Source organism: Macrobrachium nipponense, chromosome 3 (genome assembly GCF_015104395.2).
Source record: "Macrobrachium nipponense isolate FS-2020 chromosome 3, ASM1510439v2, whole genome shotgun sequence".
NCBI lineage: Eukaryota > Metazoa > Arthropoda > Malacostraca > Decapoda > Palaemonidae > Macrobrachium > Macrobrachium nipponense.
This window is the reverse complement of record NC_087202.1, coordinates 103,986,130-104,003,315: the sequence shown is the minus strand read 5'-3', so window position 1 is coordinate 104,003,315 and position 17,186 is coordinate 103,986,130. Positions and strand designations below refer to the sequence as shown.

At 45.4% G+C, this 17,186-nt stretch overlaps 1 protein-coding gene across 1 annotated transcript in view; it reads left to right on the top strand.

The window, feature by feature from the left end:
* Positions 1–17,186, top strand: part of LOC135221929 (NADH dehydrogenase (ubiquinone) complex I, assembly factor 6-like) — a 172,124-nt gene that overhangs the window by 131,910 nt on the left and 23,028 nt on the right. Inside the window, exon 6 of the mRNA XM_064259953.1 lies at positions 649–756. Coding sequence (XP_064116023.1) covers positions 649–756 — 108 coding nt within the window. The remainder of the gene's footprint in view (positions 1–648; positions 757–17,186) is intronic.

Here is a 17,186-nt window from a genome sequence, read left to right as displayed (position 1 = left end):
ACAAATAATTATAATAATGTTTTGACTTTTCTAAGAAAAAAGCAAAAATTTATATAGCAAATCTTTGGGAGCTCATAACTCAAAAATATATTTATTTGCAAGTTGGTAGCCATTACTCGGTTATTTATTATCCAATTTTAGAGAGAAAGATACCATTGGAAAGAGGAATAAAAGTCTCATAATTCCTTGTGAGCCAATTTTTTCTTTCTTTCTTTTTTTACAATTTTTTTTAAGTCTAGAGAGAAAAAAACATTCATAAAAAAAAGTAAAAAATAAAAATTCTGTTCTCACAGAATTATTCTGTATATAAAGTAGTTTTTATGGTATGATTTTCAATACAACTGATGTCATATTAGCGGAGAAATCGCTACCTACATTTTTTTTTTAAATAATAATTTTTGCTAATAAAACTAAAAGTTTTTGCTCAAATGACTTGAGATTTTTGTATGATGAAGGTATTAGATATATCTAAAACATATATGGAAATTATGTATTTTGTGTAATAAACAAATAAAATACACAACATAGTGGACGGTCCCCTTATTTATTTAGTGGCTATTGGTAGTATTACAAATTTTTTCTTATTTGTTTGGGTTTGAATGCCATATTGTATCATTTGTAGGTTTGATTTTAATTTTTGTTTTTCAGATGCAGCATAAAGTTTCTCAGGAGGATGTCATTCGAGGCAGTAGAGATGAACGAATGAAGAGTGCAGTCTTTGACATTGCGTGTGTTGCAAAAACTCATATTGAACATGTAAGTTAAACTTATTGTATATACAGTGGTACCTCGAGATACGAAATTAATCCGTTCCGAGGCGGCCTTTGTATCATGAGTTTTTCGTATCTTGAACCACATTTTGCTTGTAAAACTGCTAATCCATTCCAAGCCCTCTAAAAACACCCCAGTAAATTTCATAATAAAGCCAAATTGACATCTAAACAATGAAATACTACAACAATTTGGACCATTCAATACCTAACTTAATACGTACTAGTAGTACTAATATCTATGTACCTGTAAATAAAGTGTATTAGTGTACATGGTATACAAGAAATACTGTATGTACATATGTACGTATGTAGTAAAATGTGGATGCTTACCTTTCGAGTGAGGCTATCTCCAAAAGTGGCGACAGAGGAGGACAAAAGGCAGAAAACTTCTTATAGTACGTACACTTAACTTTATGAAACATAAAAAATGTCAGGAAAACATAAACTAAACTTTACGAAACACATTAACAAAACTGTAACACTTAACTTTACAAAAAACTTGAAATTCAAATTTTTTTTCTTTTTTTGATTTTTACATTTTTATTTTTTTATTTTTTTATACTTTGGGATTTTTTTTTACAAAATTTCAACTTCTTCACTACTTTCAACTTTCTGTTTTTCTGTCGTATCACTTGGTTCTTCCTTTTTGCTTACTCCTACTAAAGGCCTCTAAAAAATAACTATCCAAGGAAGATTACTTCTGCAAGCTTTTGACAATGTTCCTGAAACGACTCGGGCAAACGTCAAACTGTGCAAGCATACAACCTGTGTAAGCCTTTTCGGGGTGTCTCTTTTCTATGAATGATTGCACCTTATGAAAAGCAGCTAGAGCATCCTTAATTTCTGCTGTTTTCATAGAGTCGTCGTCCTCCTCCTCGCCACTGCTAGAGAACTCTTCTTGAATGACGTTATGTTGCATGGCCTCCAACTCCTTCAGGTCATCCGTCGTAAGCTCCTCTTGGTGCTCCTCAAGGTCATTGATGTCGTCCTCGTCAACAACCAGCCTCATGGACTTGCCGAGTGCAACGATCTCGTCAAGATCTGGTTGCGAAACAGTTTCAGGATCGTCAACTGTTCCTGAATCTGCAGCACCAGCTTTGCTCATGTTGAATCCCTCGAAGTCACGGGCGGATACAGCATCAGGCCAGAGTTTCCTCCACAAGGAATTCAAGGTTCACCTCGAAACCTCCTGCCAAGCTTGGTCGATGAGTCGGATGCATATCACAGCATCAAAATGCTCCTTCCAAAATTGACGCAAGGTGGGGTTTGTGGTATCGGTGATGTCGAAACATCTCTTGAAAAGATGTTTCGTATACAGCTTCTTGAAGTTCGATATCACTTGCTGGTCCATGGGCTGGAGGAGAGGGGTGGTGTTAGGCGGAAGATAAAGAACCTTGATAAACGAATACTCCGCTAGAATATCTTCCTCGATGCCAGGAGGGTGAGCAGGGGCATCGTCCAACACCAGCAGACATTTCAGAGGGAGGCGCTTCTCTTCCAAGAATTTCTTCACTGTCAGGCCGAAACACAGATTTACCCACTCCGTGAACAAAAGTCTCGTTACCCAGGCTTTCGGATTAGCCCTCCACATCACTGGAAGCTTCTCCTTAAGCACTTTGTGGGCCTTGAAGGCTTGAGGAGTCTCTGAATGGTAGACAAGTAGTGGCTTCACCTTGCAATCCCCACTGGCGTTCGAACAAAGTGTGAGCGTAAGCCTGTCTTTCATAGGCTTATGCCTGGGTAGCTTCTTCTGTTCCTGCGTGATGTACGTCCGACGAGGCATTTTTTTCCAAAAAAGGCTAGTCTCATCACAGTTGAAGACTTGCTGAGAACTGTAGCCTTCGTTGATCGTCATCTCGTCGAACGTCTTAATAAAGGCTTCGGCCGCTTTCGTGTCCGAGCTGGCCGCTTTCATGTCCGAGCTGGCCGCCTCCCCATGCTGCACCACCGAATGGATGCCAGTCCGTTTACGGAAATTTTCGAACCACCCATGAGAAGCCTTGAAGTCTGGGGTTGGCGTCGATGTCCCTTCTCCTCCGTTGTCTTCAGCCTGGGGAATCAAATCGATGAAAATAGAGCTGGCCTTGTGGGAGATTGCCATCTCCGTTATCGTATCATCAGCGATTTCTTTGTCTTTTATCCAGACAAGAAGCAGCCTTTCCATCTCATCGTGCACGTGGGTCCTCTTGCTGGACAAAATAGTGACGGCCTTGGAAGGTGTAGCAGCTTTGATGACATCCTTCTGCTTAAGGATGGTGCCTATTGTCGAAGGATTTCGGCCGTATTCCTGGGTGATCACACTCAATCGCATACCAGCTTCATATTTTTTAATGCTCTCCATCTTCGTCTCCAAAGAAAGCATCCTTTACTTTCTGTGAACTTCAACTTTCTTGGGACCCATGACTACGTATATACTGTACGTAATTATGTTATGTAGTATGCTTATTCTTATAATGAAAGTTTTGTAATGCAATTTTAATTTTGTTAATATGATTAATTCACCTCAGAACCTGTGTATCATGTTATGAAATGTATGTTTTTGTGTTCAGATTCCCAAAATTTAAGATAACATGTGTTAAGTAGTGTAACTTTTCATATTTTAAACATACATAAGGTGAAGAGAGGAAAAAGTAACGTAAGACAGAGAGAGAGTGGAAGCTCATAAGCCTTTGAAGAGGGTTGTTTTCACATCTTGAGAATTTCTTAGCTAAGCTAATTTTTTTATCGTCCCGATCGGGCCTGTAACAAAACAAGGGGATATTGTTCATAGACATATGCGAACGCAGCCAGAGGCCCTACTCGAGATCCCTATAGAGATGACATAATATGTTTTCATCTCAGACGTGTACACTCAACTACACCCATTCACCCTGATACGCATAGTTACACATATAAAACATTCATTCGCTTTTGAGACGTAGCGGCGTGCGTTAGAGAGTGTAGCATTGCTCTCAAATCCTCTCTCTCTCTCAAAGCTTTCTCTCTTGCGCTCGCTCCCCCTAGATGCTGACCCCTTGACGTGGGTAGGGGTCTTAGGGACCAGCAGCTGGGGCATGATGCCTGGTGGGGTTGCTTTCTTACTGGTCCTTGGGGCCCAGCTGCTGATCCAACTAAATTAGTCAGAACTTTTCTTTCTACTAAAAACATTTCATCTTTCTGCCTTCCTCCCTCTTATAAGGTATGGGTTTTACGATGATGACTATTGGCTTGGTTTTGGACATGGTTTAGGCTAAATCTTGGGATTTGAAGGAGGGTGAGGATGAACGGCATGCTACCTCACCCGTAGAACTCTAGTACCTGACGCGATCGAGCGAGGGGAAAGTTTATTGTCAAACCCTATCTTCAGTGCCGGGTCTGATCTCGACGGACATCATGACGCCTTAGCACTGGAGATAGGGTTTATATCCGGTAATTACCCCTAGGACGACCCTAATTAAAGGGATGACCCATCCTCTAAGTGTGACCCCATGGTGGGTATGGGGAATATCTGGATGAACTATATTTTTCACGTTATATGGCAACCCCCCCTATTTCGGCTGACGACCCTATGCTTTTGTCAAAGGACTTGTGCACGGAACCCGAACTTCAATCAATCATGGTCGGTCCCTATGATCAGGGTAGTACCCCTGGACCGAATGACAGACGGACACAGATGACGACCCAAAGCAATGCGAGTAGATATACTTCCAAGAAATCTCAACAAAAAGCATCTGGCTCCAGTATTGTCACACTGGAACCATATGCCAGGAAGAAAAATAAAAATTATGAAATAGCTCCTGGGGTCTTTGTACCCAATTCCTTTAATAAATACCTGAATTTGAAGCTTGAAGGTGACAATATAGACATTTTTCAAGTACACAGGGAAATCGTGAAATGTTGTGGCAGACAGCCAAAAATTACAGCCCAAAATGGAAATATGCTCCTTGTAGAAAGCATATCCCCAGAGGAGAGCAGTAAGTTGATGGGATTGTCGGACCTTGCAGGAATTTCGGTTGAGTGCACTCCCCACTTTAGCCTGAACTCCAGCAAGGGCTTGATTTATGCCCCTCAATTGATGGCTTTTTCTGAGGAGAGATTTTTAACAGAATTAAAAGACCAGGGTGTAATAAAGGTTGACAGGGTGTGAAAGAAGGTTGATAATAACAGAATGCCTCAGCCTACCTTAATATTAACTTTTAATGCTTTAAGACTTCCAGAATATGTCTCTGCAGCCTGGTATAGGTTTAAGGTAAAACAGTACATCCCAAGACCCAGAAGGTGTTTCCATTGCCAGCATTTTGGGCACACCCTACAATCATGTCGATCCAAATTGCAAGAAAATCCTGCAGTCTGTGTCAGCTGTGGAGAAGATGAGCATGGTATGTGCACCAGGGAACCTAAATGTGTTCACTGTGGTGAGGGACATGCCTCGTCATCTCAGCAGTGTGATATATATTTACTTGAAAAGGAAATACAAGCAATTAGAGTGATTGAAAGAACAACATTTAAGGAAGCACGAGAGAGAGCCAAAGCAAAGACTGTAAGACCCGGTCTAAGTTTTGCTACTGTAGTAGCAAAATTAAAAAGCCAAAGGAAAGAGACAAATAAAAACACCCAAGTTAAGAGCACAAAAGGAAAATCAAATAAAGAATCATTAAAAAGACAGCTAACTGAATCATCTGAGTCAACTGATGATGAGAATATAAAGACAAGGTTCACTAGAACCAACAAGAAAGACCCTAGTGTGGAATTGAAGAAAATTGAAGTGCCAGTTGAGATACACCCTCCACCATCTGCCTCTTTGGAGGCAAGGCCAGTGGTTGCTGGTCTGGTGCCAGCTTCTGTTGGTGCCAACTCCTCTTTGGAGGACAAACCAGCAAATGCTGGTCCCCCGTGCAGTCCTCGCTGGTACTTCTGCCTCATCAGAGGCAGAGCTGGCTACTGCCAGCAGTACAAAGACACTTGAGGTGGTCTCTTTAGAGAACACCTCTGCTCTCTCCATCTCGATAGAGATGGCGAGCGAAGAAACTAAAAAACCCTTCAGTATCAAAAACACTGAAGGAAAAGATGTTGGCTCTACAAAGGCGATAACTCCTCCCAAGAAGCCAACAAAACCTTCCATCAAAATGCCTCCCCCTAGTAGAAAAAAGAACTCTCCCAGTCTTGTAAAAAGGAACCACAATGTTGTTCCTAAACATGAATAAATTCACTTCCATTATTCAGTGGAACTGTCAGGGACTGCGAGCGAAGTATGAGGAAGTGAAGCTTTTAATCTATGAGCACTCTCCTGTAGGGATATGTTTGCAGGAGACCATGCTAGGTGAATATACCCCTTGTCCTAGGGAATATGTTCACTATAGAACTAAATTTGATTTAGAGGTGGGAAATCATGGTGGATCCCTCATCTACATCGGTCGAGATGCTCTACACTACAAAGTAAAACTAAATACTCTACTTCAAGCTGTGGCTGTACGAATTAATTTAAGGAGGCAAATACTATATGTTCCCTTTACATTCCACCCAATAGCCATGTCTCCCAAGAGAACTTAATACACTTGATGCAGCAACTACCAGAGCCATTCCTTCTACTTGGTGACTTCAGCAGTAGACATCCATTGTGGGGAGATGTAACATCAAACCAAAAAGGTAATATGATGGCATCATTAATAGAAAATGAAGATATAGGTCTTCTTAATACTGGAGAACCTACCCATTACCACATTCAGACAGGCACCGTCTCCTGCATCGACCTTTCAATATGTAGCTCCAACTGCAATGTTGATTTTAGTTGGAGAACAAGTGATGACTGGCATACCAGTGACATTCTCCCAATTGTGATCGACACCAATGAAGGCCCCACCTATCCCGAGATCACCACGATGGTGTTTAGAGAAAGCAAATTGGAGAAAATTCAAAGATTTGAGTGAGTTGGAGGGGGATGCAAAAGATTTCCCAAGTGTAGATGATGCCATTGATCTACTCAATGGAACATTACATACTGCAGGTCTGCACTTGATTCCTCGAACTAAAGGACTATTCAGGAGACGGCCAGTACCATGGTAGTCAGAAGACTTAAGGCTGTTACACCGAGCTACAAGGACATCATTGACCAGGTGCCGTAGACACCGCACCTTGGACAATGTCATAATTTACAAACAGTCTAGGGCACGATTTCGAAAAGCCATGAAAGCTGCCAGAAGACAAGCATGGGCCGGATATGTATCCTCTATTAACAGCAGAACACCAGTTTGTAGCATTTGGAAGAAAATAAGAAAAATTCAGGGTAAATTTACACCCAATCCTCCTCCAGTACTTAAAGTGAATAATAATCATGTCACAGATGCCACAGAAGTTAGTAATACATTTTCAGAACACTTCGCTCGAGTCTCTGAGAAATCAGATAGTTCCCCAGGACACAATTTCAGAATGATGGAAGAACAACAGGTACCTGACTTTTCAGCAAAGAAAGCTGAATCATATAATATGCCGTTTTCTGAAAGGGAATTTGACTCTGCTTTATCTAGGAGCAAGAACACTGCCCCTGGTCCAGATGAGATTCCTTATCAAATGTTTAAACACATTTCAAGGAACACAAAACTTTTTATAATAAGTATTATCAATAGAATATGGGGTGAAAGCAGCTACCCTACCATATGGGAATTAGCTACCATGTTACCATTCCTTAAGCCTGGAAAAGATCCTCTCTGTGCAGCAAGTTACCGCCCCATTGCTTTAACTTGCTGTTTGTGTAAATTGATGGAAAAAATGGTAAATATAAGACTGATGTGGTATCTAGAGCACAACAATATTCTAACACCTCAGTGTGGTTTTTGAAAAATGCACTCCACCCTGGACATCTTACTGCAACTTGAAGCCTCTATCTGTGAGGCCTTTGCCTCCAAGCAACACCATGTGACAGTGTTTTTTGATATAGAAAAGGCATATGACACTGCTTGGAGACATGGGATTTTGAAGACTATGCATAATAGTGGTCTACGAGGCAAATTACCTTTATTTGTGAAATCCTTTTTACATCGTAGGTATTTTAAAGTTAAAGTTGGCAGTATTTTATCAGAGAAAAGGTGCCAAGAAGAAGGTGTTCCCCAGGGTAGTGTTCTCAGTGTAACACTTTTTGCTCTGGCCATAAACAGTGTTGCAGCTGTCATTCCAAGAGAGGTTTTAAAGACACTGTTTGTGGATGACTTGTCAATATCCTTTGCTGCCACCTTTGCTCTTGATTTTGTGTTGTGTTTTCGTGGATTATTGCTACCATGGAACGAGCAGCTATTGCAGCAGCTAAGTTGAGTATTCCGCAAGGTTTGAATTTAGTTTCGTTCCATCCAGGTGCCTGTATTTGCCGATTTTTAGGTATAGATACAGGTTCCCGGTCTGGAGCATGGCGGCATTGTTCTGCCTCATGGCGGTTTGGTTCTCGGTCTCCCATACCTGGAACCTTTCCCTTATTTTTAACGTGCGTCTCTAGTCCTTTTATTAATTATAACGTTAGGGGATTTAGCCTACCCTGGTTTTAGGTCATGCATGCATGTCTCTCTACCTTACGTAGGCATTCAGTTTTCTTGTCCAGACCCTAGCCATCGCTCTTCGTATCGGCTCAGGCTAGCTTTGAGTGGTAGACTTTCTTTCCGGTTAGTCGTACACTCCTGGATATTTTTTCTCTTACTGTAATTTTATTTTCCCCTACTTTTGTTTTTTGTATATTGTGTTTTGGTTAGCCTAGGGCGTCTGGTCTGTTCGCTTAGCCTAGGTATTAGTGGTCCCATGGTCCTCTTTTACAGTTTTGTTGCATCCTTATTGTCAGTTTGTTGCATCACGTTTGTTGCATCTTTCTGAACAGTTTGGTTGCATTATCCTAGGGTACCGATTTAGTCGGTTGTGTTGTGTTATCGTATTTTGGTCACCTCATGATCGCGGTACAGCCAGACGCCCATCCCAGTCGCCTATCCCCCCCCCCCCCCCCCCCCCCTGCTCTCCCCATAGAGTAGGGGGGAGGGAGGTCTGTCCTTGCTCGCTCCATCTGGGCCTGACTCCCTCTCTCCCTACGCAGAGGGAGTAGGGGAGTCTGGATAGACACTTGGCTGGGAGTGACCTTGCTCTCCCTTGTTTTCGGTGGTGCTTCGCAGTGACGGAGTTGGGGGGTTGGCCTCCCCTCTCCTTCGTTGCTCCGGCGCTCCGCCGTATGCTCGGGAACTGTTTTCGCCCCTCCTCGCTTCCCTCCCCCGTGACGACGGATCTCTGTTCTCTTTCCTGGAGCCCCATCGATTACGGGAGGGAGGTACGGTAGCCCCGCCTACCGGCGGAGTGTATGCGTTTTCAGTTGGTCCCCTTTTGCTTTCCACCGTTCCTTCTCTCCGGCGAGTGCCTTAGGCATTTCCCTGGCGGAGCCGGACAGCGCCGCGCTTCGGAGTCGTTCTCCGGAATTAGTTTAACTGTATTTATGCTTAAGTTAATTATAAGTTATTTATAAGTTACCTTAAGCTGGATTCCTCCCCTGACCTTGGTGTTTTTCATTCTCCGGCTTACACCGGAGTCTTCATTTTATGCCTTTTAAGGTGATAGGGGAGGGGTTATGCCCGAAAATTCATTATTCTCCGGCATGCAACGGAGTACTAGAGTAGCCCTGTGAGTGTTATATCGATACTCATGTATCCTTCTACTTACAGGCTACCAACTGTGAGCACCTGGGGTGCAACGCTGTGCTCCAAGACCCCTGTGGGCATGAGGTCTGCAGGTCTCATGCTCCTTGCTCAACAACTCACGGAAACTTGCAGGTCTGGTTCCACGAGACGTGTACGATCTGCTACGATCTCGTGAGTCAGTTTTTGGACGGGGTAAGTATCTTTCCATCAGCATATTCATAGGATATGAATTCTGAAATGTATATATTAAGCTTAAGTTTTCTCTGATATTATGAAATATGTGCTGATATTGTCTAGACTTAAGCTTATTTCATTCTAAAAGTTGAATCTCAACTTTAGCCTAAAAATCTAATGGACACCCTCTCTTCCAGGCTGCCGTGGTCAGAGAGACTGCTCTAGCAACCTTGAGAGCTTGGGTCGGCGGCTTCGGGAAGAACGCCGCCAAGGGACAGCCCTACATTCTGGAGAAGAGGTTGGCTGTCCTACTGTTTCCCGGCGGCAAGTCGACCCTACGGAGGCAGCCTCGACGATGGCGGCGATCCAACGGCAGGTCGCCCAATGTCTGAAGGAACCAGGCCAAGATATATCGGCGGAGGTCGCCACTCTAGACCTTAACGTAGAGCCTATGGTAGGCGTAGATGAATTGTTGGTCGAGGTAGGTACGTTGGATGCTCAAGGGGTTTCCTTGGGCGCCACTGGATCATCTTCTCCTGCTCCTTCTGCTGCTTCCTTCCAGGGCTTTACGGGAGCGGAGCTCACGTATAGTACGCCCAGCGCTTCTGTGGTTCCCAAAGTGAAGGGTCACAGAGCGCAGAAAACTTTGACCAAGACGTCGTCGTCCAAAAAGACTTCTTCGGCGTCTTCTTCTCGTAAGTCTTCGGCTTCCAATCCCGGAGCAGAGAAAGGGAAGACATCTTCTTCGGGCTCTAGAGTATCGAAGAGTAAGTCCTCCAAGGAGAGATCCCGTACTCCGGCGGAGTCCGTGGTCTCTCCTTCCCCTACGGTACCTCTAGTGAGTTACCCATCTACTTCTACATCAATTCCCAGCTTTGATCCTAACGCTTTCTCCGCCAGGATGATGTAACAGATGGGAGATCTAGTAGGGTCGCTGAGGACTAGCATGGAACAGATGTTCTCTCAGTTGTCAGACAGGATTGCCACACAGGAGAATCTCATGTCTGGCTTCAACCAAGCTCCTCAAGCTGCCTCTCCGGCACCTGGCGCTGGCCTACTCCAACTTCCTCCTCATGATTCCCTCCCTCCATTCTCCATGAACAATCCCTGGAGAGTAGCTTCCTATGCTCCTTTCCAGGACGGGTTCATCTCTATCCCAGAGTGTGGTACTTGAAGAATCGAAGACTTCGAGTTCTACCATGAGATGAACTGTGTTAACACCAGAATCCAAGCATTCAAGAGTCCTTTCACCATCTTTACGATAGAGGAAGAGACTCCTCTTCCTTTCTTGACGAAGACTGCCAGCGTTACCATCCAGGCTGGCTTAAAAGGAGAGCCCGTACCGCAGCTGAGAGAGGCAGACCCCACATCACCCTTACTTCCTTCGCTTGGTGATTTGTGGGAAGACCTACCGAACACCTTTTCAGTAGGCAAACTCAAGCCGGACTGCGCGATGGACCAGTTTGGCGAGAAGCTTCCGAGACTCCCCAATAGCCTCATTCAGTCTGAGTTTGAGGCTAGGACTAGGCTGGCCAGGTCTCTTAACACCATGGTGATGACTGAAGTAGCAGCCCTATCATATGCTTCGGAACCGCTATTCAAGCTTTGACCAAATCACAGACTTGTACGAGTTTGTGGTTGCTAGGGTCAACTGCCGAAAGCATGTCCTTCAGGAAGCAACTATTCGGCATGAGCCGAATAAGTTGCTCTCCTCCAACATTTTGGGGGCAGACCTCTTCCCAGAAGCTATGGTGAAGAAGGTTCAGAACGAGGCCATGAGGCTCAATCAGAGCCTCAAAGACCGTTGGGGCCTCTCCGCCAAAAGACGACAAGACTCTTCGTCATCAGGCAAGAAGCTGAAGAAGACCAAAAGGTTTCAGCCTTATCAAAAGAAGCCTCAGCACTTCGGTCAGGCTGTGTATGCGGTACCAGTCGTTCAGCCAGGACAGCCTTCCACGTCGAAAGCTCAGGCTCAGCCTATCTACCTGATTTCCCCACAATCCCAACCTTCCACGTCCTATGCTGTCTCCCCGGCATTTAACCAGGTGTTCGAAGGCCAGGCCTTTCAACACTTCGACCGGTTCGCCAGGGGAAGTAGAGCCAGAGGAGCCTTTCGTCAGAGAGGATCAGGAAGGTTGCTCAACAGGGGAAAGCACTTCCGTGGAGGCCGCGGAGGTCACTCAGCTCAACAGCAGTGAGATCTCCAAGGTAGGAGGGAGACTTTCTCTTCCGGCATCGGTGGGGATTCAGCAAGTGGGCACAAAGTATTGTGTCGAAAGGCCTGGGTTGGAGTTGGATCGGAGGCCCCCCTCCACCCAGACCATTCCTTCAACTTCCATCAAAGGAATTGACAGAGTATGCAGAGGAACTCCTTCAGAAAGGAGCAATAGTGAGAGTCAAGCGGTTAAAGTTTCAAGGTCGCTTATTCAGCGTGCCAAAGAAAGGCTCATTAAAAAGAAGAGTAATCTTAGACTTGTCCCAGTTAAACTTAGCCATTCGCTGTGACAAGTTCAAAATGCTGACTATCTCGCAGGTGCGGACCTTACTTCCCCGTGGGGCCGTCACCACCTCTATCGATCTTACAGACGCATACTATCATATCCCTATTGCAAGACACTTTTGCCCTTTCCTAGGCTTCAAGCTGGGAGACCAAGCGTTCTCGTTCAAGGTAGTTCCCTTCGGTCTGAACGTAGCCCCCAGGGTATTCACAAAGATAGCGGAAGTAGTGGTTCAACAACTAAGGTCTCAAGGGATAATGGTAGTAGCGTACCTCGACGACTGGTTGATTTGGGCACCAACAGTCGAGGAATGCCGCAAAGCCACAAAGAAAGTCATTCAGTTCCTGGAATATCTGGGGTTCCAGATAAACAGGATAAAATCAAGACTCACTCCGGAGTCCCGTTTTCAATGGCTGGGCATTCAATGGGATTTATCCTCTCACAGTCTGTCAATTCCGGTAGCCAAAAGGAAGGAAATAGCGAAGTCAGTGAAGCAATTTCTAAGGTACAAATATACTTCAAGAAGAAACCAGGAAAGAATCCTAGGTTCTCTTCAGTTTGCCTCAGTGACAAACATCTTGATGAAAGCCAAACTGAAAGACTTAAGCAGGATCTGGCGCTCAAGAGCAAATGTCAGATCCAGAGACAAGTTGTCAACAATCCCGCAAATTCTCCGGAATCGTCTGCGTCCTTGGACAAAGATGAAGAATCTGTCCATGTCAGTGCCTCTTCAATTCCCTCCTCCGGGAATCACTATCCACACAGACGCTTCATTAAGCGGCTGGGGAGGATATTCTCAGTTCAAGAAAGTTCAAGGAACTTGGTCACTCCAATTCCGCCAGCTCCACATAAATGTATTGGAAGCAATGGCAGTGTTCCTAACTCTAAAGAGGCTCCTTCCACCAAAGAACTCTCATGTAAAGTTAGTTCTGGACAGCGCAGTAGTAGTTCACTGCATAAACAGGGGAGGCTCCAAGTCAAGACACCTGAATCATGTCATGGTAGCCATCTATTCCCTGGCGGACAAGTTCAGTTGGCACCTCTCCTCCACCCATCTGGCGGGAGTGAGGAATGTTATAGCAGACGCTCTATCCCGGTCAGTCCCACTGGAGTCGGAATGGTCGCTGGACAACAGTTCGTTCCAATGGATACACCGGAGGGTACCAGGTCTACAAGTTGATCTATTTGCTTCTCAAGCGAACCACAAACTTCCTTGTTATGTGGCTCCCAACCTGGACCCTCTGGCCTATGCCACAGACGCTCTATCCATAGACTGGAACAAGTGGGAAAAGATTTACATCTTTCCTCCGGTGAATCTTCTCCGGAAAGTTCTGAGCAAACTCAGGACTTTCAATGGTCAAGTAGCTCTAGTAGCACCGGACTGGCCGAAGAGCAATTGGTACCCCCTGCTGCTGGAATTGGGTCTTCGTCCCCTTCGGATTCCCAATCCCAGACTCTCCCAGTCGGTACAAATGAAGACTGAGTTCGCTTCCTCAGGAATTCTCAAAGCCCTAACTTTATGGACTTCATGAAGTTTGCGGCCAAGAGGGATGCAAATATAGATCCACAAAATATCCTCTTCTTAGAATAAGATAAAAGGGATTCAACTTTGAGGCAGTATGACGCTGCAGTTAAAAAGTTGGCATCTTTCCTGAGAGAATCGGACATTAGAATCATGACAGTCAATTCAGCTATATCCTTTTTCAGATCCTTATTTGAAAAAGGGTTCGCAGCTAGCACTATTACGACAAACAAGTCAGCCTTGAAGAAGATCTTTCAGTTGGGTTTTAATATAGACTTAACAGACTCCTACTTTTCGTCTATTCCCAAGGCTTGTGCTAGACTTAGACCTTCCTTAAGGCCTACTTCAGTGTCATGGTTTCTGAATGATGTTCTAAAACTGGCTTCAGATACAGATAATATGACATGTTCATTCATAATGCTCTTAAGAAAAACATTATTTTTATTAAGCTTGGCTTCAGGAGCTAGAATTTCAGAACTGTCGGCTATCCAGAGATTCGGGTCATGTAGAATTTCTCCCCTCAGGAGAAGTTCTGCTCTCTCCGGATCGCAGCTTTTTAGCAAAAAATGAGGATCCTTTGTTGAGGTGGGAACCATGGAAAGTCATTCCCCTTTCTCAAGACCCTTCTCTTTGTCCCATGATGACCTTGCGAGCCTTTCTGTCTAGGACATCCTCCTCCTCTTCAGGTCCCCTCTTTAGGAGAGAAAAAGGTGGTACCTTATCAATTAAAGGTATAAGACAACAGATCCTCTACTTTATTAAACAGGCTAACCCTGAATCTTTCCCTAAGGCACACGATGTCAGGGCAGTGGCCACCTCAATTAATTATTTCTGGGCTCAGTTCGTGTCGGCCTGTGAAATAATCCTTAAGTTCATTTTTTCTAGGTAAATAACCTAATAAATACCAGAGAAAAAATAAATTCAAGAAGATGTCAGTATAACTGACTCGCTCACTCTATAAAAGAAGTGTCGGTATGGTAACAGGGGCGAGTGAGACCACTACCACGAACCACTTGCCATTTAGAACTTCCCACATCAAAATCCCCCACCTGAGAAAGCCGATCCTAAAGGAGGATGCGCCCTCTACTACTACTAATACCCACGCCAAGCGGAGTGCAGCGCCTCTAGTGGACATCCTTTTATTTTAGCACATCGCAGACACACGTTTTTTCTTCTCTTGTGTTGTGATCGCTATTTTGGATTTTTCTTCGAGATGGAACGCTCTGCTATTGCCACGGCTAAGTTAAGTACCCGAAAGGTCAAGATTTTGTATTTTTGTCTTCCAGGGACCAGTATTTTCCATTTTTTAGGTTACATACGGTCACCCGGTTGACTCGTGGCGGCCATGAGCCCGCCTCGTGTTGTTAAGATTTCCCAGTCTTCCATACTGGGACGTCTTTCTTCCTTTCATGGGTTCTTATTATGCGTTCATCTGTTTATTTACATCATATTTTAGAATTTAGGAATTCACAGCCCATACCTTTGTCACCCATTTATCTCTATGGTTTAGGTATTTAGGGCTATAGTGTGTTTTTCCCTAGTCCAGCATCCCAGCTTTTGCTCTTCATCGGCTACGGCTGGCTCTGAGTAGTCGACTGGTCTTCGGATCGGTTCGCCTTCTCCTGGACTCCTGTCTCTCTCACTCGTGTGTTCCTTCCATTCTTTTACGATGTATTTATTTATTTATTATTACCACTATCCAGTGTTATTTTATTTTTGTTAGGCTAGCTTTTAGGGCGCCCAGTACCTAGGCTTTATCTTCCTTCGTGTTCATTCACACTTGGTACAGTTGGGTTCGCGTGGTCACTAGCCTAGTGGTTGTGTTGCTTATCGCCCCTTGGTCCACCCTCGATCACGTGTCCCACTGGGCGCCCTACCCTACTCCCTTCCCTCCCTTCCGCGCGGTAAGGGGGGGGTCTGGCCGGGCTCTCCTCGGTTGTCATGGCAACCAATTGTCGCCTCCCTCCCTCTCTCTCCAAGGGGGATCCTGGGAGGCCTGGTCAGCTGGGAGTCTGGGTGACCAATTTGTAGTCTCGGGTACCGGGGTACTCCGATGTGTAAGCGGGGTTGGGGTTGGCCACCCCTCCCCCCGGTCGCCCTCGGCCCTTCATCCCGTTCTGTCTCGTTCGCTCTCCCCACACCCCTATTTTCTCCCACGACGGACGGAGCCCCTGCTCACTAGCCGGGGGTCCCTTCGGTTGTCGGAATAGTAACTAGCTCCGCCAGCCACCGGGGTAGGGGTCTACTAGTGGTCTCAAAAGCTTCCCTACTACTACCTTCTTTCTGCTACCGGAGGGGAGCTTGCTTCCTTACCCGGGCACTCCTCTAGTAGTCGGAAGGAAGGCATGTCTTACTCCCTGTTTGTAGTATACATATCCTTTTTATAATTTTATTGTTATTTTACTATTAACTGCCTCCTCCGTTCTCCGTCGTGGTTTATCCTTCACTAGGGTTTTCTCACCACTTCTGGTTGCTCTCCTTCTCCGTCCCCAGTGTACGCCGGAGACCTCAACCAGATCGCCCTAACAACCACACGTATTGCGGTAGAGGGCTAGTTTTAGTATAACTTGCATACTCCGGCATGCAACGGAGTTCACATTAGGCTGTAAGTGTGTATTCTCGATACTCATGTATCCTTCCACTTACAGGCTACCAATTGCCAGGAACCGGGCTGCAATGCAGTCCTCCATGACCCCTGTGGCCACGAGGAGTGTAGGACCCACGCCCCGTGCGCTACTACCCTCGGCGAACTGATCGTCTGGCACCACGAGGCATGTACCATATGCTACGACCTTGTGAGTCAGCTTTTGGATGGGGTAAGTAGGTTTCAAGGTAATTACTCTCTCCATTATATATCTCTAATATATCTTAGTTCTAAGTCTTAGTTGTAAGCTATAGCTCCGCCGTTAGTGTCTTCATTGGTCCTCTCTTTCAGGCTGCCGCTGTAAAGGAGGTCGCTCTGGCAACCCTGAAGGCTTGGGTAGGCGGCTTCGGCAAGATCGCCGCCAAAGGACAGCCATACATCCTTGACAAGAAGTTGGCTGTCCAGATCTTCCCCAGAGGGAAAGCGACAGGATATGTGGACCCCGCCACAGCAGCCCCAGCCATAGCTTCTATTCAGCGCAAGGTACAGCAGGCCTTCGGGAATGTATCAAGCCAGGAAACCGTGCCGGACGTCGCCACTTTGGACATTAATATAGAGCCAATGGCAGTAGGTGTTGAGGATTTGTTGGTCGAGGTAGGTACTTCGGGCGCTCAAGGGTTTCCTTTGGGCGCACCTGGATCTTCTTCCCCTGTTCCTTCCTCTTCTTCCTTCCAAGGCTTCACGGGATCTGAAATCCCTACTCCTTCGTCTGCTGATCGTGCTCCTAAAGTGAAGGGACACAGAGAGCAAAAGACCCTCCAGAAGACGACGCCCAAAAAGTCGTCGTCTTCCTCCTCACGCAAGTCTTCGGAATCCTACTCCGGAGCAGTGAAGGCTAAGTCTGACTCTTCACATTCGAGACGGTCGAGAAGCAAAGCTTCTAAGGAGAAGGTCCGCGCTCCGACCGAGCCAGTACCGTCTCCGGTTGCTACCGGATCC